This window comes from Benincasa hispida, chromosome 4, assembly GCF_009727055.1.
Source record: "Benincasa hispida cultivar B227 chromosome 4, ASM972705v1, whole genome shotgun sequence".
Lineage (NCBI taxonomy): Eukaryota > Viridiplantae > Streptophyta > Magnoliopsida > Cucurbitales > Cucurbitaceae > Benincasa > Benincasa hispida.
The window spans coordinates 14,993,348-15,017,779 of NC_052352.1; the positions used below are offsets into that span (position 1 = coordinate 14,993,348).

A 24,432-nucleotide genomic window follows, 5' to 3' on the forward strand; every position below is an offset into this window, starting at 1 on the left:
CATCTTTTCCTGCCTACTTCCAAATTTTCTCAATCTCTTTCAGAATCTTACTCTTCAATTTTATGAGTTTTAACTTTCTAATGAGTGAGTTAAAAGGAGAGTTTTTCATTCTTATTCTTCAAGAAAAAATATATTTGCTGGTTTATTTAGAGAAAAGTTAAACGAATCTTATTAATTATAAATCTAATTTTTGAAGAATAAATACTTCTCCTACCATAGTCTCAAAATCATATAATTGATTCATTCGTATTTATCTTCAATTTCTCTCTTTAGCTCTTTCCAAAGCAATTGGCCAAAGAGGGTGTTATTTATTGCAACCACCTTTCAATACATAGTTTGAAGTAAACAACATTTAAATTGAGTTGTCGTATATTAAAGTAGACAGACTAAAGAATATTTACTGCACAGTGGTTGATATTTAATTTTTTTTTTAAAAGAGAGAGAGAGAGAGAGAGAGAGAGAGAGAAAACTGCATAAGGTTTGAACCTTTTTTTAAACAACAAAAACGAAAAACCATGCTTCAGCTTAATTATTTAGGTATGTATTATTTATCAACATTTACACTGATTTCCTCCGCCCAACACTTTTTATATACAAAGAGAGAATGTATCATGTGAGCCAAATTGTTACCCAATACGTCTAAATAATAATGTCAAGTCTGATGGATTGGTTAAACAGAAAAAAAGCTATGTGGCTATCAATCATTGTCTTTGTTCTTTAAATTTGAATTTTCAGTGTCGTAGCATAGATCCTCAGCCACTTTTCTGATAGAGAAGTAAGCTATAATAATTTTTTTTCCCCCTAAAAAGGACTATAAATGACTACTAATCTACTCTAGTCTAACCTGGATGCCCTATCGGTGCGCTCACCGCCAGTATTGTGCCCAGCGATGAATTGTTTCAACCACCTGAGGAAATAGCGCACTAACGCTCTCATTAATAAGATCTTGGAAGAAATGTATACAGGCTTCATCATCCAAATCTAGGCGAAATTTCTCCTGAAGCTGTGCCACCACCATCTTAAGGTCAGAATAAGAACAGAAACACATTAGTTCAGGAGTCCAACCAAATGGAGCAAGAAACTCACCTTAAGAATGCCCTTTTCAGGATCAGAAGCAATGTCAGGAATATTGGAACCCGCCATCAGGTGAAATAAATTTAAGATAAGATTACTCGACTTTCGAAGTATATTATATGCTTCACAACAATACGATTTGAACCTTGTATAGTATTGGCTGAAGTACGAAGACATTGTTCGCAATTAGTTTCGCATGGATGGACCAAAGACTTCAGGAAAAAGAAAGTCTACATATTTTTACTAATTACCAAACACTTGTATACCTCTCGGCCCCGCCCATGGCCTCAACCATCTCCTTGCACAGCTTCATGGGAGGTGGAAATGGCTTGGGATCTTTGCCGAGGATAAAGCCAAAATCAACATGAAAGAGACGCCCATCATCCCTTAAGAGAAGATTGTCCAGGTGCCTGCAGAAGACCAAGATCAGTGCCTCAGAATACAACCCTGGTGATAGGGGTCCGAATAATTTTGAGATTCAGTCCAATAAAATCAAATGCAAAGTTCATGATACGCTGTTCTTTAAATAAAAATTATTATAAATTCATGAAACAAAAGGAAAGTTGGCAACAATATCATGATTGGAATCAAATTACCAACAATAAAACAGAAACAAGTCCTTAAGAAAGCTAGATGAGAGAATTTCTACTTTAGCTCATTCTGGAGGGAACGTCCTTATAGCTGCTGATCTCTTTAGTTCAAAGATACAGAAACATTTACATCCTCGGCAATTTGAAAATTTATTCTTATATCACCGATTGACCCTTCACTTGTGAGCTAGAAATGTTAGAATATTAAGCAAATTTAATATTATATAATCTAACATTCCCCTTCACTTGTGAGCTAGAAATATGAAGAAGGCTCAACAAGTGGAAGTCAATATTAATTAGGAAGGAAACAACATTACAAGACCTTAAACACAAAACCTCCTTTGATCACTTGCTCTGATATTATCTTAAATCACCAATTGATCCAAAAGCTTAAGCTTGTGGGTTAAGATGAATTTAATATTATATCATCTAACATTTATCATGAAAATCATTAATTCTCAGCTATTTTCCCTAACAACAACACCCAATGAGACTGAGAATTTTAAGCTTTTAGATGTTGGCTATAAAGTTCAAGGCTCAAGAATAACCACCTATCTCCAATGCCCAATATGTACGTAATGACAGAATATCCAGCACAGCTTTTAATAAATGTTTCAAGACAGGTAGCTGTGATTCCGAAGGGACCATGCTCATCAGGATGAAACTTCTGCAGATAGCTTATAATGCTGCGATGTTCTGAAAGGATCTAGAAACAAGAACAACACATCTTAATTGACCAATCACAAAAGCATGAGAGCGGAAAGCAAGTTAAATGTTGTTATTAGCCAAGTTAATAATATGAACCTAAAAGAATTACCAGGGAAAGCCGCTTAAAGTCAGTGATAGTATAGGTTTTTTACTTCTTTTTTTTTATTATTGTTCTTTTTTTTTTATTATTATTATTATAATATATATAGATATATATATATATTTTTTTTTTGGTAATACTGAAAGAATCCTGATTCCTCGTCGCTGTGTACATCCAACTTTTCTCAGTATCAAGAAAAATTTCAGAATAAGGTTGAGACAATTTTCTAATTTCTTACTGAGGATTTTTAAAAGACTAAATATCTGCAAATAAAAAGTAACCGTGTTGGAGGTGCCTAGTACCTGAGCCAAAGATCGAGATGGGATGAATTCCAACATGCCTTCATCTTGTCCAGTTGCCAAAACTTTATAAGGAGTCAAGTAAAGATCAAGATTTTCCAATTTAAGCAATCGATCCATAAGCCAAACCATTTGAACAACCTATAGATAGCAAAAACTCGTGAAGAAAATTGTGAGGTTTGCAAGAGCCAGGAGAGGGAAGAGCTCATTTAACTTTACCAATTGGTCTTGCCTAATATCATCTCCTTTTTTGAATATGATTTTGCAACTTTCGCCATTTTCTGTTCGGAAAGTAAGACGCAAAGGATGTAGTGCACTTTTAAATATTGATGACTCTGCTGGCACAATCCCAACAATGAGCACACCTGGAGCCAATGGCGATCGTATGGGCTAGGAATGTGAAAAGTCCACAAAGTTAGTAATGTAAACAACCAGATACATACATGCAACTATCTAAGAACGGAACTTTGTTTTCTCAAAATGTACAAAAAGGCCCTGCAGGTTGCTCGTGATTCTAAGATCTGCAGTAGACAACATCCATTCTATAGATGTACCTCATCAAAGTATGTAAGTTCGCTCAAAAGACCAGAAAGCAGCTGCCGAAGCTTCTCCGTCTTTTTTTGGGTATTTCCACGCACATTCCTTACATCCTTCATAATTGAACACAATTGAGCTGTCAGTTCAGTTTGCCGCACCAGACCATGCCATAGCTTAAAACCATCTTCGTCTCCATTGACACCAGCAGTCAACTGCAATAAACAGATTTGATTATTTTACATTATGCATAATTAATCCACTCCCATGGAACCATGTCACTATCATCTGTATGCTCCAATGAAAAGATAAGTTGCTCGTGAGATACAAATCCAAGCACAATTTTACCAAACTCCCACCATTATAATGCAATTTATAATTCTTTAACTTGCATCTTTGCATATCACATATATACAACTGTACTTGGTGAGACTACTATAATGCACCTTTATCATATTCTCTTCCAGAATCTCATAGGTACAGTAGAAACGTCTTGCATATGCGGGATCATGAAGCTCAACAGCAACATACCAGCGGAGAAAGCTAGCCAACTCAATATTGCGCAGTGCTGTCAAGTTCAAAGGAATATTGGGTAAGATATAGTAAAAGATAAAATTGCCACTGGAATACACGAACATAATTAGACTAGAACATAAACAAAAATTCACATACCACGCTGCACAAGAAAATGAGAAAGTCGAGATTTATCAGATCGCTCAAATCTAAGAGCCTGAACCAGTTGAAGCAAGTAACACTGGAGCTCTTCATCATCTGCTCTTTCAAGAACACTGACAGCATATGCACGAACCTGTTAAGATGGCAATTATATGTTTATCCAATTCATTTTGACTCATATACTAAGATACTTAGTACAAATACAAGACACCTTTCATATTTTGAATTTCTTTCACAAGAACTTGCAAATAAAAAGTGGGATAGAAGAATTCCTAACTAGAGTGAGATAATGCTTGCCATCTCACCCAGTATTTGATGACTTGCAAAGTTCCCAATACACAAATGATCCACCCTCAAATGTGCAATTGTGTTCATATCCATTCGCACAGCCCTTAGGAGCAAAGAGTGGGGAAGAGGCAAGGAGCTTTCATTAACATTAAGGCAGGTGCATCAGCCTTTTCTTAAGCTGTTTTATTTTTTCTTCTTTTTTAAAGAAATAACGAAGACACTATATTTGTCTGCATCTTTGTACAATATCTCCTTGTGTAGTACCTCATTTTTTGGTTCTTGGGAGAAGATGCCTTGTCTCCCTGCCTTTTGTGTAGTTTTTTCTGATAGTACTAATAGAGGATATATTGGAAATAATCGTAGGAGGAATTGGTTATAAATAGGAGTTACGGATCTTAGAGGAGATAATTATTCTACCTCGAAAGGCTATTGATATGGAAATTTTCCTTTTGATATAGCAATATTAATTCTTTGTTGGTTTTCTTGTAATTGAGATACTAACATCTATCCTTTTTTTAGAATTTATAATGAAATCTTTGTGTCTCTCATACAATTAAAAAAAAACAAAAAAACAAAACAAAACAAAACAAAAAATACAATTTTTTCCCTTTACACTAAGCCCCCGATTGCTTGCACTATGTGCCTTAAAAGCTCTATTCACGTGCATGTGGAAAAACAAGAGAGTAACGATGATTAGAAGGGTAAAGAATGAAATTGACTTTTATTTTAATAAGTGAGACTACCTCTTCGCTTTCAAAAACAGGAGAGAGAAGCTCCAATGCATCACAGACATCAATTGTTTCCCATTTATGCATCAATTCTAATGCTTGTTTTGCCTCCTGCACTTGTAGATTCACAGAAACATTAATTTAATTAGTATTTATTCAGGAAATTGTATCAGGTTTTCTACCAATGAGTTAGTGTATATTCAGGAAATGAATCCAAAATTTCTTTAGATTCAAATGAGTAAGTAGATCTAGAATCTATGATGATGCATGTGCAATCGTGCAGGATAGCAACAGAGAAAGAGAGCTAATGCACGGAGATGTAATGTAATTACTGCCACCATAGTGAAGGTAAACATCATTGTAAAGAACAAATAAATAGTGACAAATTCTATCAGGCAATTACATGGTAAAAGAAGCTGCATTGAAAACCAAAAAATTGTAGCACAAAAACTAGGGGGAAATTACAAAACCTGTAGCACAAAAACTAGGGGGAAATTACAAAACCAACCCTCAATTTTGGGGGTAGGATGATGTTGATTGTATATGAGTTGGATATAAGTTTCAAGACGCTCCTAGCTCAGAAACCACACATAGACAAACACATGGAGGTCCAGTTTGATAATTACACCTTAAACATCTAATTATGTTGTAATATTCTTAAATCACCGATTGACCCAAAAACTTAAGTTGATGAGTGAAGGCATATAAATTACTATTATATTATCTAACACTACCCCACACATGTGGGCTTGAAATATATAAAGGACCAAACAAGTGGAAATCAATTTTAATTGAGAAAGAAATAACATTGCAGGGGTTTGAACATGACCTCCTAGACCACCTGCTCTAGTACCATTTTAAATACCTAAAAGCTTAAACTTGTGGGTGGAGGCAAATTTAATAAATCTTCATCTAACATATATAAGCCTATTATTAAATCTATTAATCCTTTTTATTAAATGAATTAATATAACTAGCACTTGACCTTTTAGGTCAGTTACAACTTAGTCTCTAAGATTTCATTATCTTATATGATAAAAAACGGTGGATCTCAGAGAGAGTATAGTTAATACTCTAAACTGAGAAAGAAATCTAATTAATTAACTAAAGCTACCATTAAAAGTAGTTCTTACTTTAAATAAATAGGTTAAATATATTTTTGTCTCTTACCTTTGTTAGCTCTATGAGTTTCAATCATATCATACGTTTTGATGATAACAAATATTTACTTACTGATGATTTTAGTGTTTTAAAATATTCATAGCGTAGAGTTCGACAAAACGATTCCAACATAATTTGAATTACTCAAATTGGAGTTCAAATGAAGAAGATAGAGTTGAAACAAGTCTAACAGAAAAATATCCATTGGCAGTGATATGACGGCGTAATCAACAAATTGGACCAATTAGAGAGCATCACTTGGATCTATGGAGGAGCGACACACGGGAGCCTTAAAATTGTTACGTGTGGCTTTTGGTTTTCTTATATTTATAAATAAATTATCTTTTATTTTGGCCAACCGCCACATTTGATTTATTATTATCATTATTATTCTACTTTCCTTCTTTTACCATTTAATCTTCACCCTTCATTCCTTTAAATCCTCATCCATTGACCACTTGTAAATCCTACTTTAATATTTTTGTTAGTCCAAAAGGAGTTTGGGCATAGGTTTAATCCTAAACCCGAAAATGGATTTGAGTGTAATTGTTTGATTCTGAACTTGGTTACTGCAAAAAATACCCAAGAAGGAATCTTGGTGGTGGAGTAGGGATTTTGAACCAAAATACCGATGTCATCTTTCCTTTTCTCTACTCTTTAATTTCTGTAATTTAGCTATTTTTTCTGGCTAATTATTTCATTGGTTTCGGTTGATTTAATTTAGTAATTTCTTGAAAAAAATTTAATTTTATCAAGCAACTCTATACATATCCTCTAGTGTTGTCATACAAACCTACAACCTTCTCTTTTAATATTAAAAATCGCGGGAAGTATCATTGATTGTCCTTGTAGTTTAGAACAAAATCAGGTTTCACTTTAATACTTTAATTTCTAAGAATCAAAACTTTTATATTTGAAGTTTAAAAGAGGAGATAAATAAGTCATGCAATTAGGCATAAGGATCATTTCAATCGTATCATTTCATCCAGAAAGGATCAACCACAAGTCTTCTTAGGCTCACAAAAAATTTCCTACAGAGAATATAAAGCATAATGAATTAAAAATCACAGTTGTCCCCTTCCTTTCCTTGCAGTTAAGACTCACTTCAATCTATTTTCCATGAGGTAGATGTATATTATATATATCAAGTTTTGGCGGGCCTTCAATTTAGAGGTAAAGCTACTAGGGCATCACAGTTACGCATATGCTACTTGTTAAGTGATTATTTTGAGAGAACTGCAGGATCTTTTGAGTTAGTTAAGCAAATGGAAGAATCAATGGGTTATGGGTCCCCTTTCTAGCTTCTTTACATATTCTTCTTCTATATTTGTTTGAGGTTTAATACACGGTTTCCTATGGCAAGAAAAACATCTCATGAAATAAAATTTCTCCAAAGTATTAAGCCTAACCTAAAAATATGGGGGTTTGACTTTGAGCAGCTTGATTAAGTAACTATGGATAGATTAACTTGGAGGAAAAAGGCACTCGCACAAATGGACATAAAAGGAGACTAGGGATGAAAGTTACTGGTGAGATACCATCATCCTTGATGCCAGCTGTCAATCCAAAAGTACAACTAAAACAGCATCATTTGCTCATATATAAACCACTCCTCTGGATGACCCTCAGATTTATTTTTTTTAATTACAAGAAAATGCACGAGAAATTTTCAAGTTTCACCTCCGATGCTCATTGAGGCAAGGTAATAAAGGAGAAAAAATGAAAAATGAAAAAAAGAAAGAAGATTCCATCATATCATGTTGATATAAGAGCTTGAGGGAGTCCTACCTTTCCTTGAAGGTGAACAACAATAAAGGTAAGAAATATATGATTCCATTTGGCTTCATGCTTGGATATATAGGTCAGAGAAGTACAGTATAAAGAGTAATGACTATGATGGGAGGAGGCTTGGAAAAGAGCTAACCTGAATGTCACTCCACTCAACACATCGAAGAAACTTTGTGAGAGCTCTCTTCTCTGACATCAACGAGAAACGAAATTTCCAGAGGAGCTGTCTTTCCTCTCCGCTCAAATTTCTTGTAGGTGGGTACTTTAGTATCCTCTGTATTGATCTACGAAAAAGAAGGGAGCATATTCAACATAGTTCGATGACAAAAATTGCAGTGACATAGTAACCAAAAATGTAAACAAATATGCAATTAATCAACATGATTTAGATCATCCAGGGGTAAGAGAGGTGAACAGATCAGCTTACCATCAACATAAAAAGTTGCAGTATCATGATAATGCTATTCAGCTAAAGAAAGGTATCCATTGAAAATGATTTGTAAATCATAAAAATAAATATGATAGACGAAGCCTGAAACTCCAAGCATGTAGCGGTGATGAAAACATTGTTGAAAGATGCAAAAGTGTGCAGTTAATTCCAAGGGATACAATTTTTCTACCCCAGTAATTTATCAATCTTGAGGAAAAAGAACTCCAAGTCATAAACACTCAGCAGCATATAAAAGAACCAAACATCAACTTACTTTGCTCGAGAACAGAAAAAATTATACCATTATTCAATTAGAAAAATATAGAATATACAAATCACTAATCATACTTCTCAATGGTGCTTACTTTGTAGCTTATTTGGTCAATATTCTTCAAGTGTTATTTTCATAAATTGGGATGCTTTATTTCATTCTTCCTAATTGTTCTTTTTTGGTTCAACATGCTTTGTTTTGTTTTTTTTTTCCTCCCTTTTTCTCTTTTCCCTTTACACTCTTTCAAGAGTCCATGCCCTTGAGCGTTTTTTTTCCTTCCAATTAATTAATGAAAATTTTGTATCTTGCTACAGGAAAAGGTATTTTATATATATATATATATGAATATATATATTCTTAAATCACCAATTGACCCAAAAGCATATGCTTATTGGTGAGGGTAGATTTAATTATATATCATCTGACATTCCCCCTCACTTGTGGGTTTGAAATATGGAGAATACCCAACAAGTGGAAATCAATATTAACGGGAGAGGAAATAACAATGCAGGGGTTTGAACACAAGAGCACCTGCTCTGATACCATCTTAAATCACCAATTGAACCAAAAGCATAAGCTTATTGGGAGGATAGATTTTATTACATATCATCTAACATATATATATACACACACATACATATATTCTTGGTTCAACTACAGGGATTTGGGAGAATTCTTCTCCCTACCGGATAAAGCTGAACAAAAGTGCATACAACAGGCCAGGATCATATTCAAATAAGGTTCAACTAATGCTAATATCTAGGAGAATAGCAAAACTGGTTCAGTTAGATATAAGATATCAAGATTCAAGATCATTTACGTTGTTCACTATGTTAGCCAATGAGGATCAAAATCATTGATTATTCCATTGTCCATATTCAATGATTTCTGGCAATATACGGTGGGCTTTTAACTATGATCCTAAACACAACACAACTTAGTTGGTTTATGAACCTTTTATCTCTTTTGATATTTGTGAGTATTCAAGCTAGTCCGCCCACACCTCAACTATTCTCATGAGACAATTTGCTGACCCTACTATATTTGGTTGCTGAGGTAATTCGTAGAATACTAAATCCTAGGTAAGTAGCCACCATGGCTCGAACATGTATTATCTAAATCTTAGGTAATTCGTAGAATACTAAATCCTAGGTAAGTAGCCACCATGGCACGAACATGTATTATCTAACCCATACTTATAGTGGCCCTTACTGAGCTTGGTACAACTCATGGTGGTTCTTTATTGACCTTATTTTGGAAACTCAGGCTCAATTGATTGGGATTAATGTTGTCAAAGCTACCATTTTTAGACTTGGTTTGAATGGAATATAAAAGACATTTTAAGACGAGACTTAGTTTTTCCATCCTTAACCATGTTCTTTGAGGGGAAGTCAAGGATTAGAATTAATAGGAGTAAGTGTCAGAGTAAGTGTCAGGTTTTGGGGATCAATTCCAAGTAGGAAAAGCTTAACAAATTGGCTAGTTTGGTAGGTTGTGCTGTTGGTTCTTTTCCATTGTCCCATCTTGGCCTTCCCCTTGGAGGTAACCCGAGATCTATCTCTTTTTGCCCTCCCACCCCATGGAGAAGATTAGGAAGAGATTGGCGTCTTGGAAGAAAACTTTTTTCTCCAAAACTGGAAGACCGACTCTTATTAGATCAGTGTTGAGTGGGATTCCTATCTATTACCTTTCTCTCTTTAATGCGCCTATGTCGGTTTGCAAGAGCATTGAGAAGCTTATGAGAGACTTCCTTAAGCAGAGGTTCGCATTTGGTTAAGCTTCACAATGAAACTATGGGTAAATGGCTTTGACGATTTGCCCTTTATCCTAAATCCTTATGGCAGAAGATTATTGTGAGCAAGCACGATCCTCATTCCTATGAGTGGATGGCGATCCCAATTCCTATGAGTGGATGGCGAACGAGGTTAAAGGCACACATCGAAACCTGCACAGAGATATTTCTTCTCATCTCCCCTCCTTTTCCCATCTTGCTTTTTATGTTGTGGGGGAAGGCAAGGAGACATACTTTTGGGAGGATCTTTGGGTGGGGGATAGATCCCTCTCTTCTATGTATCCTTGTTTATATCATTTATCTTCTTTAAAAAATTGCTAGGTGTCAAAGTTTTTGGTCTGGTTGGGGAGTTCAATCTCTTTTTCCTTTGGGTTCCGTCAATCTTTGTCTAATATGGAAACGAAGGAGGTGGCCACTCTTCATTCCTTGATTGAGAGTTTCAACTTTAGGCTTGTGAGAAAAGACACTCGTGTGTGGAGTTTCTCCTCTTCAAAGGGCTTCTCCTGTAAGTCTTCTTTTAGGTTTTTATTGGATCCCCCTCCCGCTGTCGAGTTGGTCTTTTGACGTGTTATGGAGGATTAAGATTCCAAAGAGAGTCAAGTTCTTTTCTTGGCAAATTTTGCTTGGGCGTGTGAATACGATGGTGTTAAATGATATAATTACATTTGCTTTCACCCATTAACTTAAGCTTTTGGGTCAATTGGTGATTTAAGATAGTATCAGAGCAAGTGGTTCCGGAAAGTCATGTGTTCAAGTCACTCATTGTGTTTCCTCCCCAATTAAAATTCATTCACTAGTTGGGCATTCTCCATATTTCAAGCACACAAGTGAGGAGGAGTGAAATGATATAATTAAATTTGCCTTCACCGATTAGCTTAAGCTTTTGGGTCAATCGGTGATTTAAGAGATGGATAGGCTTCTGAGAAAGATGCCTTTGTTAATGGGCCCTTGGTGTTGCATCCTTTGTCAGAAGGTGAAGGAAAACTCGTATCACCTTCTTTGGGGATGTCAATTTACAAGATCTGCGTGGAGTGACTTCTATTGGGAGTTCGATTTTGAACTTGCTCATCAAAGAGATGTTCATTTGATGATGGGGGAATTCCTCCTCCATCTGGCTTTTAAAGAGAAAGGTCGTTTTCTTTGGGACAAAGGGGTGTACAATTTTGTGGAACCTTTGGGAGAAGAGAACAACATAGTGTTTCATCGTGAGGAAAGAGACCCTAATGAGGTATGGTCCTTAGTGAGGTTCCACGTTTCTCTTTGGGCTTCGATTTTGAAGATTTTTTGTAACTATTCTCTTGAAAACAATTTACTTAGTTGGAATCCCCTTCTCCAAGGGGTTTTGTGGGCTTGATTTTCTTCTCTTTTTTTTAATAAAAAAATGGATATCACCTCGAGGACCTACTTTTTGCCTTTTGCCTTCATTAGTATGTCATGTGTAAGAATGGCTTGAAGGATTAAAATCATATCCTTTGACTTTGTGCATTCCCGGTGAAGATTTGGTCTAGGCTTTCCCAATGATATGGGTATCGTTGGATACTTTCATTTTGTTGTGAAGGTCCTCCTATATCCTCCCTTTCAAGATATCTGAAGAGTTTTGTGCTAGGCTTCTTAATATTTTATGGTATTGCGTAGAAAGCAACCTTCAGTGTTTGAGAATGAGAAAGGGCCTCAGGAGGGCAGTTGGAGTATGATTTATTTTGATGTTTTCGGTTCTGTCTCATAATTTCCTCTTGTATGGGCTTCTGTTTTTTCTTTTGTATGTGTGTGGCCTACATTTTCTTTGTACTTCCTTTCTTCTCAGTCAAAGTTAATTTCCAGTAAAACACACATTATTTTGAAAAGGGAAGAACAAGAACAGCAAGAAGGACAGTCTCCCAAGAAAAGATTTGCTCAGAAGTCTCTATAAGAGAACCCAAACTTCAGGTGGGCCTGCTATGTTAGTTATCAAGAATAGTGGAATCTTTAAAGGCTGAATAGCTAAAAGCACAGCATGAAGTGCTTAAGTTTGCTCGGGACTCCTTTTATTTTATTCATACCCTAAACAATTCAAGTGAAAACTCTCCATCTCAATACAAGGTAACAAATGAAAACATGATCTCAAGGCTAATTGGAAGCAATTCTAAAAAGATTAGCTTTGTGCTTTTATTTTCAACCGTTACTCTTAAAAATAACTTTTTAAATGATATGTAAGGATTAAAAGTTGCTGAGCATTTCAAATCAGATTAAAGTTGCTGAGCATTTCAAATCACTATTCCCAGATCTGTAATTTTGGCAAGAAAAACAACTTCCATTTTTCTGAAAGATAAGTTATCAGTGAGAAAAACTACAAGAATTTTTTTACAGGTAACTTTCTCTCCTTGAAGCTCAGTTTTAGATAAGTCATTTAGCAAACCTCAAATTCAAAAGGCAGTTCAACCACAACAGAATTGAGTGGTTAACCAGTATCTTAATTTACTGCTTACTTTCTCTCATCAGAGCTTGGTTTTAGATCCCTATCAATGATACCACGAGTTAAGCTCCTAGCCAGCTTCAGCTGCTTGTGCTCAGAGGGGTTGGGCTTCCCCACTTCAGGGTCCCATACATTTACGATTTCATTTGTTGAAGCTATTGGAGAGGGTAACAGGAAATTTGCTCCAGATTCCTTCATATCATAAAGCCTAGGATCAGCATACAATGAATTGTGCATGGGGGGGTGGGGAACTCTTAATATAGAAACAGTTGAAACATATTCACAGATTAAATCCTAGTACACTGACTTTCAAGACCTTTGAAACCACGGGACAGTGCCACAAGCAGTAGAAATCATCAGTACTATCAGATAAGACTGTGTGAACAACTATTATCTAACAAGTTAAACGGCAACATCCAACATACAATAGAACCACTGACAATAACTTGAGATCATCGATCTTCTACAGTCATCAATATCAAATACTTAATCAGGCAGATGGGACACAAAAATTTGATTACTATATAATATAACAAATACAAATTTAGATCTACAGTACCTGAAAAACTACTCGATGTTCGAATCCAGAGAAATCAACAATCAGATACAATTTAGAATTCCCATTTTTAGAGCTTTCTCGCTCCCTAATTTGCTCCAGGGCTTTAAATGTAATGCGGTCTAGCCAATCAACATGTAGAATTTGTCCCCTCTCATACTTATTCACTACCTTTTCTAGACGTTCCAACTCACCACGCTCATGTCTGGGGACCTGTACACAGACAACTTGTGGTTGAATAAAGTGATCAATTCAAGAGCCACTACACCATTTGGAAGTTAAAAATTGATGTTCTTGCAATACGTAACAGTCTCAAACCTTTCCAGGAGTTGTTGTTGGGAATGATCCATCTGCTTCTTTTCCTAACCAAAGCCGAAGCTTCTGCTTCCCTGTTTTTAGTTGTTTCTTTCTATTAAACAGAAGAATTGTGGCTCCCCCAATCAATTCCTCTTCTTTCCCACGTGACACATCCCAAACCTAAAAATGTAAGAAAAACTAAGAAAACAAACGAAAAGTAGAATATTTACAATACCATATTTACTTCAAAGACATTATTGACCATATTTGTTTCAAAGACATCAAGTTTAATAAACATAGTAATCTAGCAATGTTCATAGGTGATGACAATGAATATTTATTTGCTCGGATGGAAAAGAATATTGATTCACTCAGGTGGACAAATTACACAATGATTACAAACAAATGAAGGGGCTCCTACAATTGGTTAGTACTCTCAAATTCCAAAGGCTATTCGGTACAATAGTGAAGGAGTTCGATATGGAAACAGTTATGAACTTTAGATACCAATTGTCTTAATAGAGGGGAAATGCAACAAAAAATAGTGATATCATAAAAATCTACAAACCGTCAAAGCTAGTTGCGAGTGAACAGTTAAGTCTCGATATTTGGTACTCAACGTGATGAGTTCACTCCAGCAATATGAAGGTCCTGCTGATTCCAATCTAACACAATGCAATAAATGTCAGGTAAAGAGCTATTATCGTTTTCAATCAGAAACAAAATGTAAAATAATAATAAATAAATAAGTCAAAAGGTGCTGGTACATAAAATGTACAATATGAAGTTAAGAGGATATTGCATTCTACAAAATCCTTTTAAACATGATTGGCATTCTAGTGTTCTAAATGTGAAAATAATTACATCGGAAAGTCCTAGGACCTTGAAAGTTAGAAAAACAAGCTTAGGGACATATGAATACAAGGCGTGTCAATACAAGGAATCTTGTAATCAATAATAGCTACGGAGAACGAGAAAAAAAGAAAAAAAGTCATAGTGGCATGGATGAAACCTTGTTCTGGTAGGAAGCCCAAACGGGGCACCGTCAATGTACAGAGCACACTCAACAAATAGCTCTGCTCTTCTCTCGTCGGATGCAGAATCAATATCTGAAGAAGTGAATGGAATATATCATGAGATAAGAAAAATTAGTAACTAGGGTACATCGTACACAAAATAATCGTCCTACTAATTTATGTTTATCTAACTAACAAGCTGCAATTAAGCGGCCAAAACGTTAATAGGCTATCAAGTAGTCTTACAAATTACCGAATAGGTGATCCAACGAGTCAAAATACATCTACTTCGTCAAAATTGAAATACGGTGGCAATAATGCGTGAAAATTCAGATGGGCTTTCAAGCGATAACTATGAAAAAATATGGATGATCGAGATAAATTGAAAGAATTAAAAGGGCACCTGGATCAGAGGACTTAGCGGGAGGCAAATTACCCTCCAATCTTTCAACCCGAAAGGTGACGGGGAGATTGATGTCGCAGGACAAGAAGAATCGGAACTCGTTTCCGCTCATCTCCGCTAAATGGCTGGGAAAATAAAGCTTCTCATTGTCAAACTTCGTATGGTGAAGGCATGGAGTTCTACAGATTAAAAGCTTAGCGAAAAACAGAGCTAGGCTGAGAAGAACAGTAAAGTTTGCGCAAGGAAACTAACTTCGATATAAATTTTGATTTTGGCGGTGTGGTTATTAATCAAACATACATATATACCTATGATATATCGGATTCTCTACCCGGGTACCACCGTGTCAGAAGCGAAGCATATCCGTCTTCTTTTAAGAACTAATTCAACATCTTAAATAAAACTAAGGTGCAATTGCAACTTTAATAAAAAAGAATAATAAAAATTAGGTGGGTGTCTTTAAGTTTTGTTTTTTTATAAATCAAATAACTTTCACTTTTGTTATCTGATTTCTACGTAATTGTTATCTGATTTCTATATGATTGTTATGTAATTATCACATTTGCAATTACAAAAAAGTTGAAGTCATCACTTTACTTTCTTAAAATTTCCTTAAAATTAAAATAAAAACTAGAGTGTTTGCAAAATTGAAAAAATAAAACAAAATAACCTAAAAATAAAAAATAAAAAATGATTAAATTGACACATTGAATGAAGTCTCTGAGAACATATAACTTATATTTTGATTTCAACTTTATTTTTTTCCATATTCATATATGGATATATATATATAATCTCGAAAGGAGGGAATGAAAAATTCTACACCAATCACATATTATTACGTCATTTACCAAATTAACAGTGAAATTATAAATAATTGAATCTGAAACTAATTAAAAATTGACATGTGTCCAAGATTGAATTAAAAGACACAAGTTAGCAAATCTCAATGATTGCACTTGTTTTTATTCTGATAGTTAGGTCGAATAAAATAACTTAGTCCAATTTGATATTATTATTTTCAATTGAGCCCAAAATTAGACTTAATTTGGTCCAATGCCAAATAAGGCCTGAATCCAATTAATTTGGTCCAATAGGTCAGGTCCATGGACCAAGGAAACTCAAGCCCACAATGCCTACCTTGAACTACTTCATTTGAAGGTAAAAAAATTTGCAAGAACCTATAGAGAATTCTCCCAATAATAAGAAAACTCTCCAACCCTTATTCTCAACCAACATTGTATATTAGAATTCAATGTTATTGGATCAACCATGGGACAAGTAAACGAATATCATTTTCACCTCTTCAGTTTCACTCAAACATTATCTGCTTCTCCATTACTCTATCACTTAGTCGAACACAGACCGCTTTCAACTTCAATCGATTTATTTTGTGGGTCTAGAACGAGCATTCTTTGAAGGAAATCATTTTATATACCTAGAAACGAATAGTCTAAGTGTTGTTAACCGAAATTTATTGGGCCAAGCTTCAACAGTATCCTGGTGTGACAAGATATCCCGAAGAAATTGGAGTACAATGGTGGGCAAAAGTTTATCAAGTCCACTATAGGTATGACAAGATGACCACAAATATAGTTGTCACACCCCGCCCCAGACCACCCTCTTATGCCTAGGAAAGGGCGTGACTGCAGCAGTTATCAACCCTGTGGCTAACACTTACTGCCTACTAACTATTGCAGAACTGTCTCTTATACACATCTAGATGTGTATAAGAGACAGCCGTGGTAGTATATATAGCCGAATTTCTTTTCTGGATCGTTTTGAATCGATCCTACACTTGCCGCCAATCTTTGAGTGATTCTATCAAATATTCGATCCTCCATCTAGGATTCTACATCTACCCTTGGTGTACTCGACTCGTTTACAGAAGTTGCTTCCTGCTCTACTGAGTCTCTAACTCTTTTCCCCTTCGGATCTGGGTCCCGTCTAACTTCAAGACCTCCACTGGTAGGGTGAACATTCCTCTCCTCAGTCTGCTTGCTCTGCCTGCCACTTCTCCTCAATATTTTTGTCTAATTATTAAGTACACATATTAGGGACTTATCTATGGGACTTAATCTAATACTAAACTAGCTCAAACCTTTCCCAATTTTACGTATACCTTTGCTTTGATATCAAGCTGTCACACTCCGCCCTAGACCACCCTCTTATGCCTAGGAAAGGGCGTGACTGCAGCAGTTATCAACCCTGTGGCTAACACTTACTGCCTACTAACTATTGCAGAATAACTCTGATACCAATATATAACTCATATACAATGGAATATCTATAGGGCAAAATTTATTAATTTAGAAGCATAACATATTTAGAGTCATTACAACATTAGATTTACAAGTCCCAAAACCCAAAAACCCTAGTCCCTATATGAACAACAGTAACATGTGTACAATATTAACAGTAACCACCTAAACAGACGGGTTACAAATGTCTTTATCCTTTAGTGGCAGAGCAGTTGCAGAGCTATCTTTAGACGATTTGACTGCTACCTGTGGGGCGGAAAAAGAAAACATTTGAAAACGGGGTGAGCTTGCGCCCAGTGAGTGACTTAAGAAAGATAATTAATCTCATGCAAAATCTCAATAAAGAGTTTAACTGAAATATAAGCTTCTACAAGTACTTGTACTACAGTATAAACATTTTCCAAGCATGAAACATATAAAGCTATTTTAATCATAAAACAATAAAACTGTTTCTCAATCGAGAATAACCCCATGGTGGGTAAAAACAATCCCAACACCAACTACTAGTCAAGAGAGAACCATTTTGCTCAATCTCGGACTCTAACTACCTACGTGCACGTGGCCATACTAAGTACCGTCATACCTTAGGTACTTTTGTACAGATACCTTCTCAAACGTCCTTCAGTATTTGGTTGATTTGATACCTTCTCAAATGTCCTTCAGTACCAATAGATACCTTCTCCTAGTCCTTCAGTATCTAGTTGGGCAGATACCTTCTCAAACGTCCTTCGGTATCCCGTTTTAAGTAAAACTAGTCATGAATGACTTTCTCTCTTTAAAGCATGTAAAGTATAACACATATAAAAACATGGCTTTAAAGGTACTAACGCATGCTGAGTATAATTAACACATATAAATCGTTTTTCAACAATTTCTCATACATGCATGCGTTTAAAACATAACTCATGGTTTGCTTGGAAATCACTTTGTAAAACTAGCTGGCATGAGAATAATCTTCTTTAAAACATGCTTTCTATAACATGTTGTAATCAAACATTTTAAGCAAATTTTTTAGCCAAAACGTTTTAGCCACTCACCTTGATTGNCCCCATGGTGGGTAAAAACAATCCCAACACCAACTGCTAGTCAAGAGAGAACCCTCTTGCTCAATCTCTGACTCTAACTACCTACGTGCACGTGGCCATACTAAGTACCGTCATACCTTAGGTACTTTTGTATAGATACCTTCTCAAACGTCCTTCAGTATCTGGTTGGTTTGGTACCTTCCCAAACGTCCTTCAATACCAATAGATAACTTCTACAAGTCCTTCAGTATCTAGTTGGGCGGATACCTTCTCAAACGTCCTTCGGTATCGCGTTTTAAGTAAAACTAGTCATGAATGACTTTCTTTCTTTAAAGCATGTAAAGTATAACACATATAAAAACATGACCTTAAAGGTACTAATGCATGTTGAGTATATTTAACACATATAAATCGCTTTTCAACAATTTCCCACACATGCATGCGTTTAAAACATAACTCATGGTTTGCTTGGAAATCACTTTGTAAAGCATGAGAATAATCTTCTTTAAAAGATGTTTTCTATAACACGTTGTAATCAAACATTTTAAGCAATTGTTTTAGTCAAAACGTTTTAGCCACTCACCTTGATTGCTTAGGAGCTTTTCACTCTAGTAGCTCCATTTTCTACCTCGGGCTCCCTTTTCACCCCTAAAATCTAGATTCAAATTACAGCTTAGATTACTCATAGTTCTGGACCTTATTTTGAGATACTTCCTTCTACAAGCATATTCTAAAATATCTCAGGAAGCTTACCCTAAAATTTTAGCTCAGAACTTCTTGTGGTTTGGTCGGAATCACAGAATATTCAAGACTGGCTCAAACTGATCTGACAGCCTAACCCTTCTGTATTCTTCTCAGTTTCTAGTCCGATCCCTTTGATCTTTTCCTCCGCATCCCTACCCCGAAAAATAGACTCTTAAAGCTTTTAGATAGATTTAGAATCACTCAAAACGCACGAGTAAATTGGGAGAACTTCTCATCCCAAGTTGATGCTACTTTTCAGACTTCTTTGTCCAATGCTTCCTCTTTTAAATACTATGACCAACGCATGGATTTGGGCTCCAACGCAAGGTTTGCTCAAGTTTACCACTCTTTTTACGGTATTTTTGAATTTTGAAATAAAAATGAAGTCTCTTGGCTCTATTTATAGTCGTTCAAACTTTCTCCAGGGTTGACACCACCTATTTGGCTACAAGGCCAAGTGTCTCCTTCTCACCCCATCAATGCAATTCTGTGATCAACGCAAGCTAAGTGTCTTCCTCCCATGGAACCAACGCATGAGCCTCCAATCTGATGCCACCACCTCACATTCTTAAGGCTTAAGGCTTTCCTCCCAAGAAGACACATGGTTTTGATAATGTTCTCCTGATGATCTCATCCTTTGTATGCGTCCAACTCTTGGATGTTCAACACATAATCCAGACTCAATGCATAACCTATCATCAATGTATAGCAAGCCAATTCACTCTCATTACAATTCAACTTAGCCATCGCAAGAAGCTAACCATCACCAAGGCATAGGGTGACCGTCCATCCTCGACGCATGGCTCACTAGGTAGCATCGCACGACTTGCTTGGCATGGGCGCATGGTGCAGGCCACCAACGCATAGGCCTGCTGCATAGGCTGGTCGCTTGACGCATGCGCACGCTTAACTGCATGGGCTACGTGCGGCACTTGATGCCTGGTCGGGTGCTTCGAGCATAGACGTGCTGCTTCGACATATGGGCGTGCGGCGTATACTGGCCATCGCTCGCTTGCTCGGCCGCATGGGCGTGCTTAGTCGCATGGGCTGCGTGCTTGGCTACATGGCAGGGCACCTCGATGAATGGCATGGCTGCTCGGTAGGGCGCTTAACGCATGGGTGTGCCCACTCGACGCATTGGCAGGGNGCTTTTCACTCTAGTAGCTCCCTTTTCTACCTCAGGCTCCCTTTTCACCCCTAGAATCTAGATTCAATTTTCAGCTTAGATTACTCATAGTTTTGAACCTTATTTTGAGATACTTCCTTCTACAAGCATATTCTAAAATATCTTAGCAAGCTTACCCTAAAATTTGAACTTAGAACTCCTCGTGGTTTGGCCGAAATCACAGAATATTCAAGACTGGACCAAACTAATCCGACAGCCTGACCCTTCTATATTCTTCTTAGTTTCCAGCCTGATCCCTTCGAGCTTTTCCTCTAGCAGCCCTACCCCAAAAATTAGACTCTCAGAGCTTTCAGGTGGCTTTGGAATCACTCCAAACACACGAGTAAATTGGGAGAACTCCTCATCCCAAGTTGATGCTGCTTTTCAGACTTCTCTGTCCAATGCGTCCTCTTTTAAATACTATGACCAACGCATGGATTTTGGCTCCAACGCAAGGTTTGCTCAACTTTCCCACTCTTTTTACGGTATTTTTGAATTGTGAACTAAAATTGAAGTCTCTTGGCTCTTTTTATAGCCGTCCAAACTTTCTCTAGAGTTGATACCACCTACTTGGCTGCATCGCCAAGTGTCTCCTTCTCACTTTATCAACGCAATTCTGTGATCAACACAAGCTAAGTGTCTTCCTCCCATGTTGCCAACATATGAGCCTCCAATCTGATGCCACCACCTCACATTCTTAAGGCTTAAGGCTTTCCTCCCAAGAAGACATATGGTTTTGATGATGTTCTCCTGATGATCTCATCCTTTGTATGCGTCCAACTCTTGGATGTTCAACACATAATCCATACTCAATGCATAGCCTATCATCAATGTATAGCAAGCCAATTCACTATTCAACTTAGCCATCGCAAGAAGCTAACCATCACCAATGCATAGGGTGATCGTCCATCACTAGGTAGCATCGCACGGCTTGCTTGGCATGGGCGCATGGTGCAGGCCACCAACGCATAGGCGTTACTGCGTAGGCTGGTCGCTTGACGCATGCGCGCGCTTGGCTGCATGGGCTGCACGCAGCACCTTGATGCTTGGTCGGGTGCTTCGACGCATAGGCGTGTTGCTTCGACGCATGGGTGTGCGGCATATGCTGGCCATCGCTCACTTGCTCGGCCGCATGGGCGTGCTTGGTCGCATGGGCTACGTGCTTGGCTGCATGGCAGTGCACCTCGACGCACGGCATGGCTACTCGGCAGGGCACTCAACGCATAGGCGTGCCCGCTGGGCGCATTGGCAGGGCATCCGCCGGAGGCTGCATGGGCTGCACGCAGCACCTTGATGCTTGGTCGGGTGCTTCGACGCATAGGCGTGTTGCTTCGACGCATGGGTGTGCGGCAAGGCTGCTCGACGCATGGCTGTCTTTCCATGCATGCCTCATCCACCCGTGTACCTTCCAACGCATCATCTTCTTTTTCCTTCTTCAGCCGCATGCCTTCACCAACCACTCTTCCAACGCATCAACACACAAAATTCTATACTTAACCAAATTTCCAAATTTTTCCCAAAAGTTAAACTTCCAAATTTCCTATTTTCTTCAAATCTCCACTTTTTTCTCTACCATTCCACACTAGTTTCCACATCAACCTACTCATCACACTAGTCTTAGTAGGGAACATACTCAAATAGAGAAATTAGGATTCGGGGTTCACATTTACCTCCCCCTTATAAAAATTTCATCCTCGAAATTTCGCTACAAGTTTGTCAACTAAACAACTGCGGGTACTTGTTTCTGGTTTGCTCTTCGGCTTCCCATGTTACTTCTTCTGTGCTATGGTTTCGCCATAGTACTTTTACTAATGGGATTGTCTTATTCCTTAAGACCTGTTCCTTTTGGTCAAGAATCTCCACTGGTTCCTCTTCATAAGACAAATTTTCTCTCAACTGTACTAGTTGCTCAGGCAATACATGGGTAGGATCGGGTACATACTTTCTAAGCATTGCCACATGAAACACATCATGAATACGAGATAATTCTGGAGGTAAATCCAATCTATATGCCATTGAGCCGACTCTTTTTATTATCTCATAGGGTCCAATATATCTCGGGCTTAATTTTCCGTTCCTACCGAATCTGAGTATTCTTTTCCATGGAGATAACTTCAAAAATACTTTATCACCAACTTCAAACTCTAATTCTCTTCTCCGCTTATCAGCATAACTCTTTTGCCTATCTCGAGTTGTCTTAAGATTATCTCTTATAATCTTAACGCTGTCTGATGTATGTTGCACAAGTTCTGGACCTAGTAATTTCCTTTCACCGACTTCATTCCAACATATCGGAGTCCTACATGGCCTACCGTACAATGCCTCATACGATGCCATCCCGATACTCGAATGGTAACTGTTGTTATACGCAAATTCGATTAACGACAGATGCGTATCTCAACTACCTTTGAATTGCAATATACATGCTCTCAGCATGTCCTCTAATATCTGGATTGTCCGCTCAGACTGACCATCCGTCTGTGGATGAAAAACGATACTAAAATATAACTTGGTTCCCATAGCTTTCTGCAAACTAGGCCAAAACTTCGATGTAAATCTAGAGTCTCGATCTGATACAATTGAAACTAGAGCTTCAAACTGACTCACAACTCGAACAACATACAGCTTAGCTAATTGGTCTAGGGTATAAGTAACTTTAACAGGTAAAAACTTAGCTGTTTTTGTCAATCTATCCACAGTTACCTATATACCATCATAGCTCGCTGGTGTCTTAGGTAATCCAAGCAGGAAATCCATCGTAATATGCTCTCATTTCCACTCTGGTACTGGGAGTGGACTAAGTAATCCTGCTGGCCTCTGTCTTTCTATTTAACTTGTTGACATATTAGGCACCTGTCAACATACTCCCTATTTCTCTTTTCATACCAGACCACTAGTACGATATCTTTAATGTTCTGTACATCTTCGTACTGCCTGGATGCATAGCATAGGCCGAACTATGTGCCTCCTCTAGAATAGCTTATTTAAGTGCTAAGTCCTTAGGTATGCATATCATACCTACTTTCAATAGCACTCTATCAGCTCTTAATTGGTAGTCCGTCCTCAATCCTTTATCCATTCTTCAGCTAACTTCTGAAAATCAGAATCCTTTAATTGCTCATGTTAAATATCTTCTACGAGCGTAGGATGCACTTGAAATGAAGCTAGTAATCCTCCTTTTTGACCGATTGATAATGCTACCCTAGCATTATACAACTCATGAATCAATGTACCCTTTACTGAAATAATACTAGATTTAGCTGATCTGGTTTTTCGACTTAAAGCATCAGCTACCACATTTGCTTTACCTAGGTGATAGTCAATGGTGCAGTCATAATCCTTGATCAGTTCGAGCCATCTTCTTTGTCTCAAGTTCAGTTCCTTCTGATCAAATATATGCTTTAGACTTTTATGATCCGTGAATATATGACACCGCTCACCAAACAGATAATGTCTTCACAACTTTAGAGCTAACACAACTGCCACTAACTCCAAATCATGTGTAGGGTAGTTACATTCATGCTTCTTTAACTATCGAGAAGCATAAGCTACTACCTTTCCCTTCTGCATCAGCACACATCCTAACCCTTGTCGGGATGCATCATAATAAATCTCAAACTCCTTACCTAGTGTAGGTAGAGTTAATACTTGTGCTGACGTTAACCTCTGTTTCAATACTTGAAAACTATGCTTGCATTCTAGCGACACCCAAACTTCACATCTTTTCTGGTCAGGTTTGTCAATGGTAGAGCTATCTTAGAAAAACCATCCACGAATCTCCTATAATAACCTATTAAACCCAAAAAACTGCGTACTTCGGTTACATTCAGAGATCATTCTCAATTAACTATTGCTTCTATCTTTTGGGAATCAACGCTAACTCCATCAGCTGAAACTATATGCCTAAGAAATATGACTTGGTTTAACCAAAAATCACACTTACTAAATTTGGCATATAACTCATTTTCTCTTAGAATCTGTAACACCATCCTCAGATGTTCTTTGTGCTTCTCTGCACTACTAGAATACACTAGTATATCATCTATGAAAACTATCACAAACTGATCCAAATAAT

General features: G+C 37.2%; 1 protein-coding gene across 1 annotated transcript; it reads right to left on the reverse strand.

The window, feature by feature from the left end:
• Positions 1-519: 519 nt before the first annotated feature.
• Positions 520-15,450, reverse strand: LOC120076497 (phosphatidylinositol 3-kinase, root isoform). The gene is made up of 17 exons (XM_039030344.1): positions 15,163-15,450; positions 14,756-14,852; positions 14,312-14,408; positions 13,765-13,923; positions 13,450-13,659; positions 12,904-13,082; positions 8,082-8,229; positions 5,012-5,107; positions 3,978-4,113; positions 3,752-3,873; positions 3,326-3,520; positions 2,991-3,161; positions 2,775-2,912; positions 2,216-2,370; positions 1,341-1,484; positions 1,087-1,234; positions 520-1,003 (listed from the first exon to the last, which is right to left on the reverse strand). The coding sequence occupies exons 1-17, from the start codon at positions 15,272-15,274 to the stop codon at positions 866-868; spliced, it is 2,445 nt and encodes an 814-aa protein (XP_038886272.1). The 5' UTR covers positions 15,275-15,450; the 3' UTR covers positions 520-865.
• Positions 15,451-24,432: the final 8,982 nt, after the last annotated feature.

Excerpts from the sequence above, each read along its gene's own strand:
- LOC120076497 (XM_039030344.1), bottom strand. The coding sequence starts at position 15,274 with ATGAGCGGAAACGAGTTCCGATTCTTCTTGTCCTGCGACATCAATCTC. Across the intron at positions 3,521-3,751 it reads TGGAAGAGAATATGATAAAG|TTGACTGCTGGTGTCAATGG; the intron begins GTGCATTATAGT and ends TGTTTATTGCAG. Across the intron at positions 1,004-1,086 it reads CTGAAAAGGGCATTCTTAAG|CTTCAGGAGAAATTTCGCCT; the intron begins GTGAGTTTCTTG and ends GTGGTGGCACAG.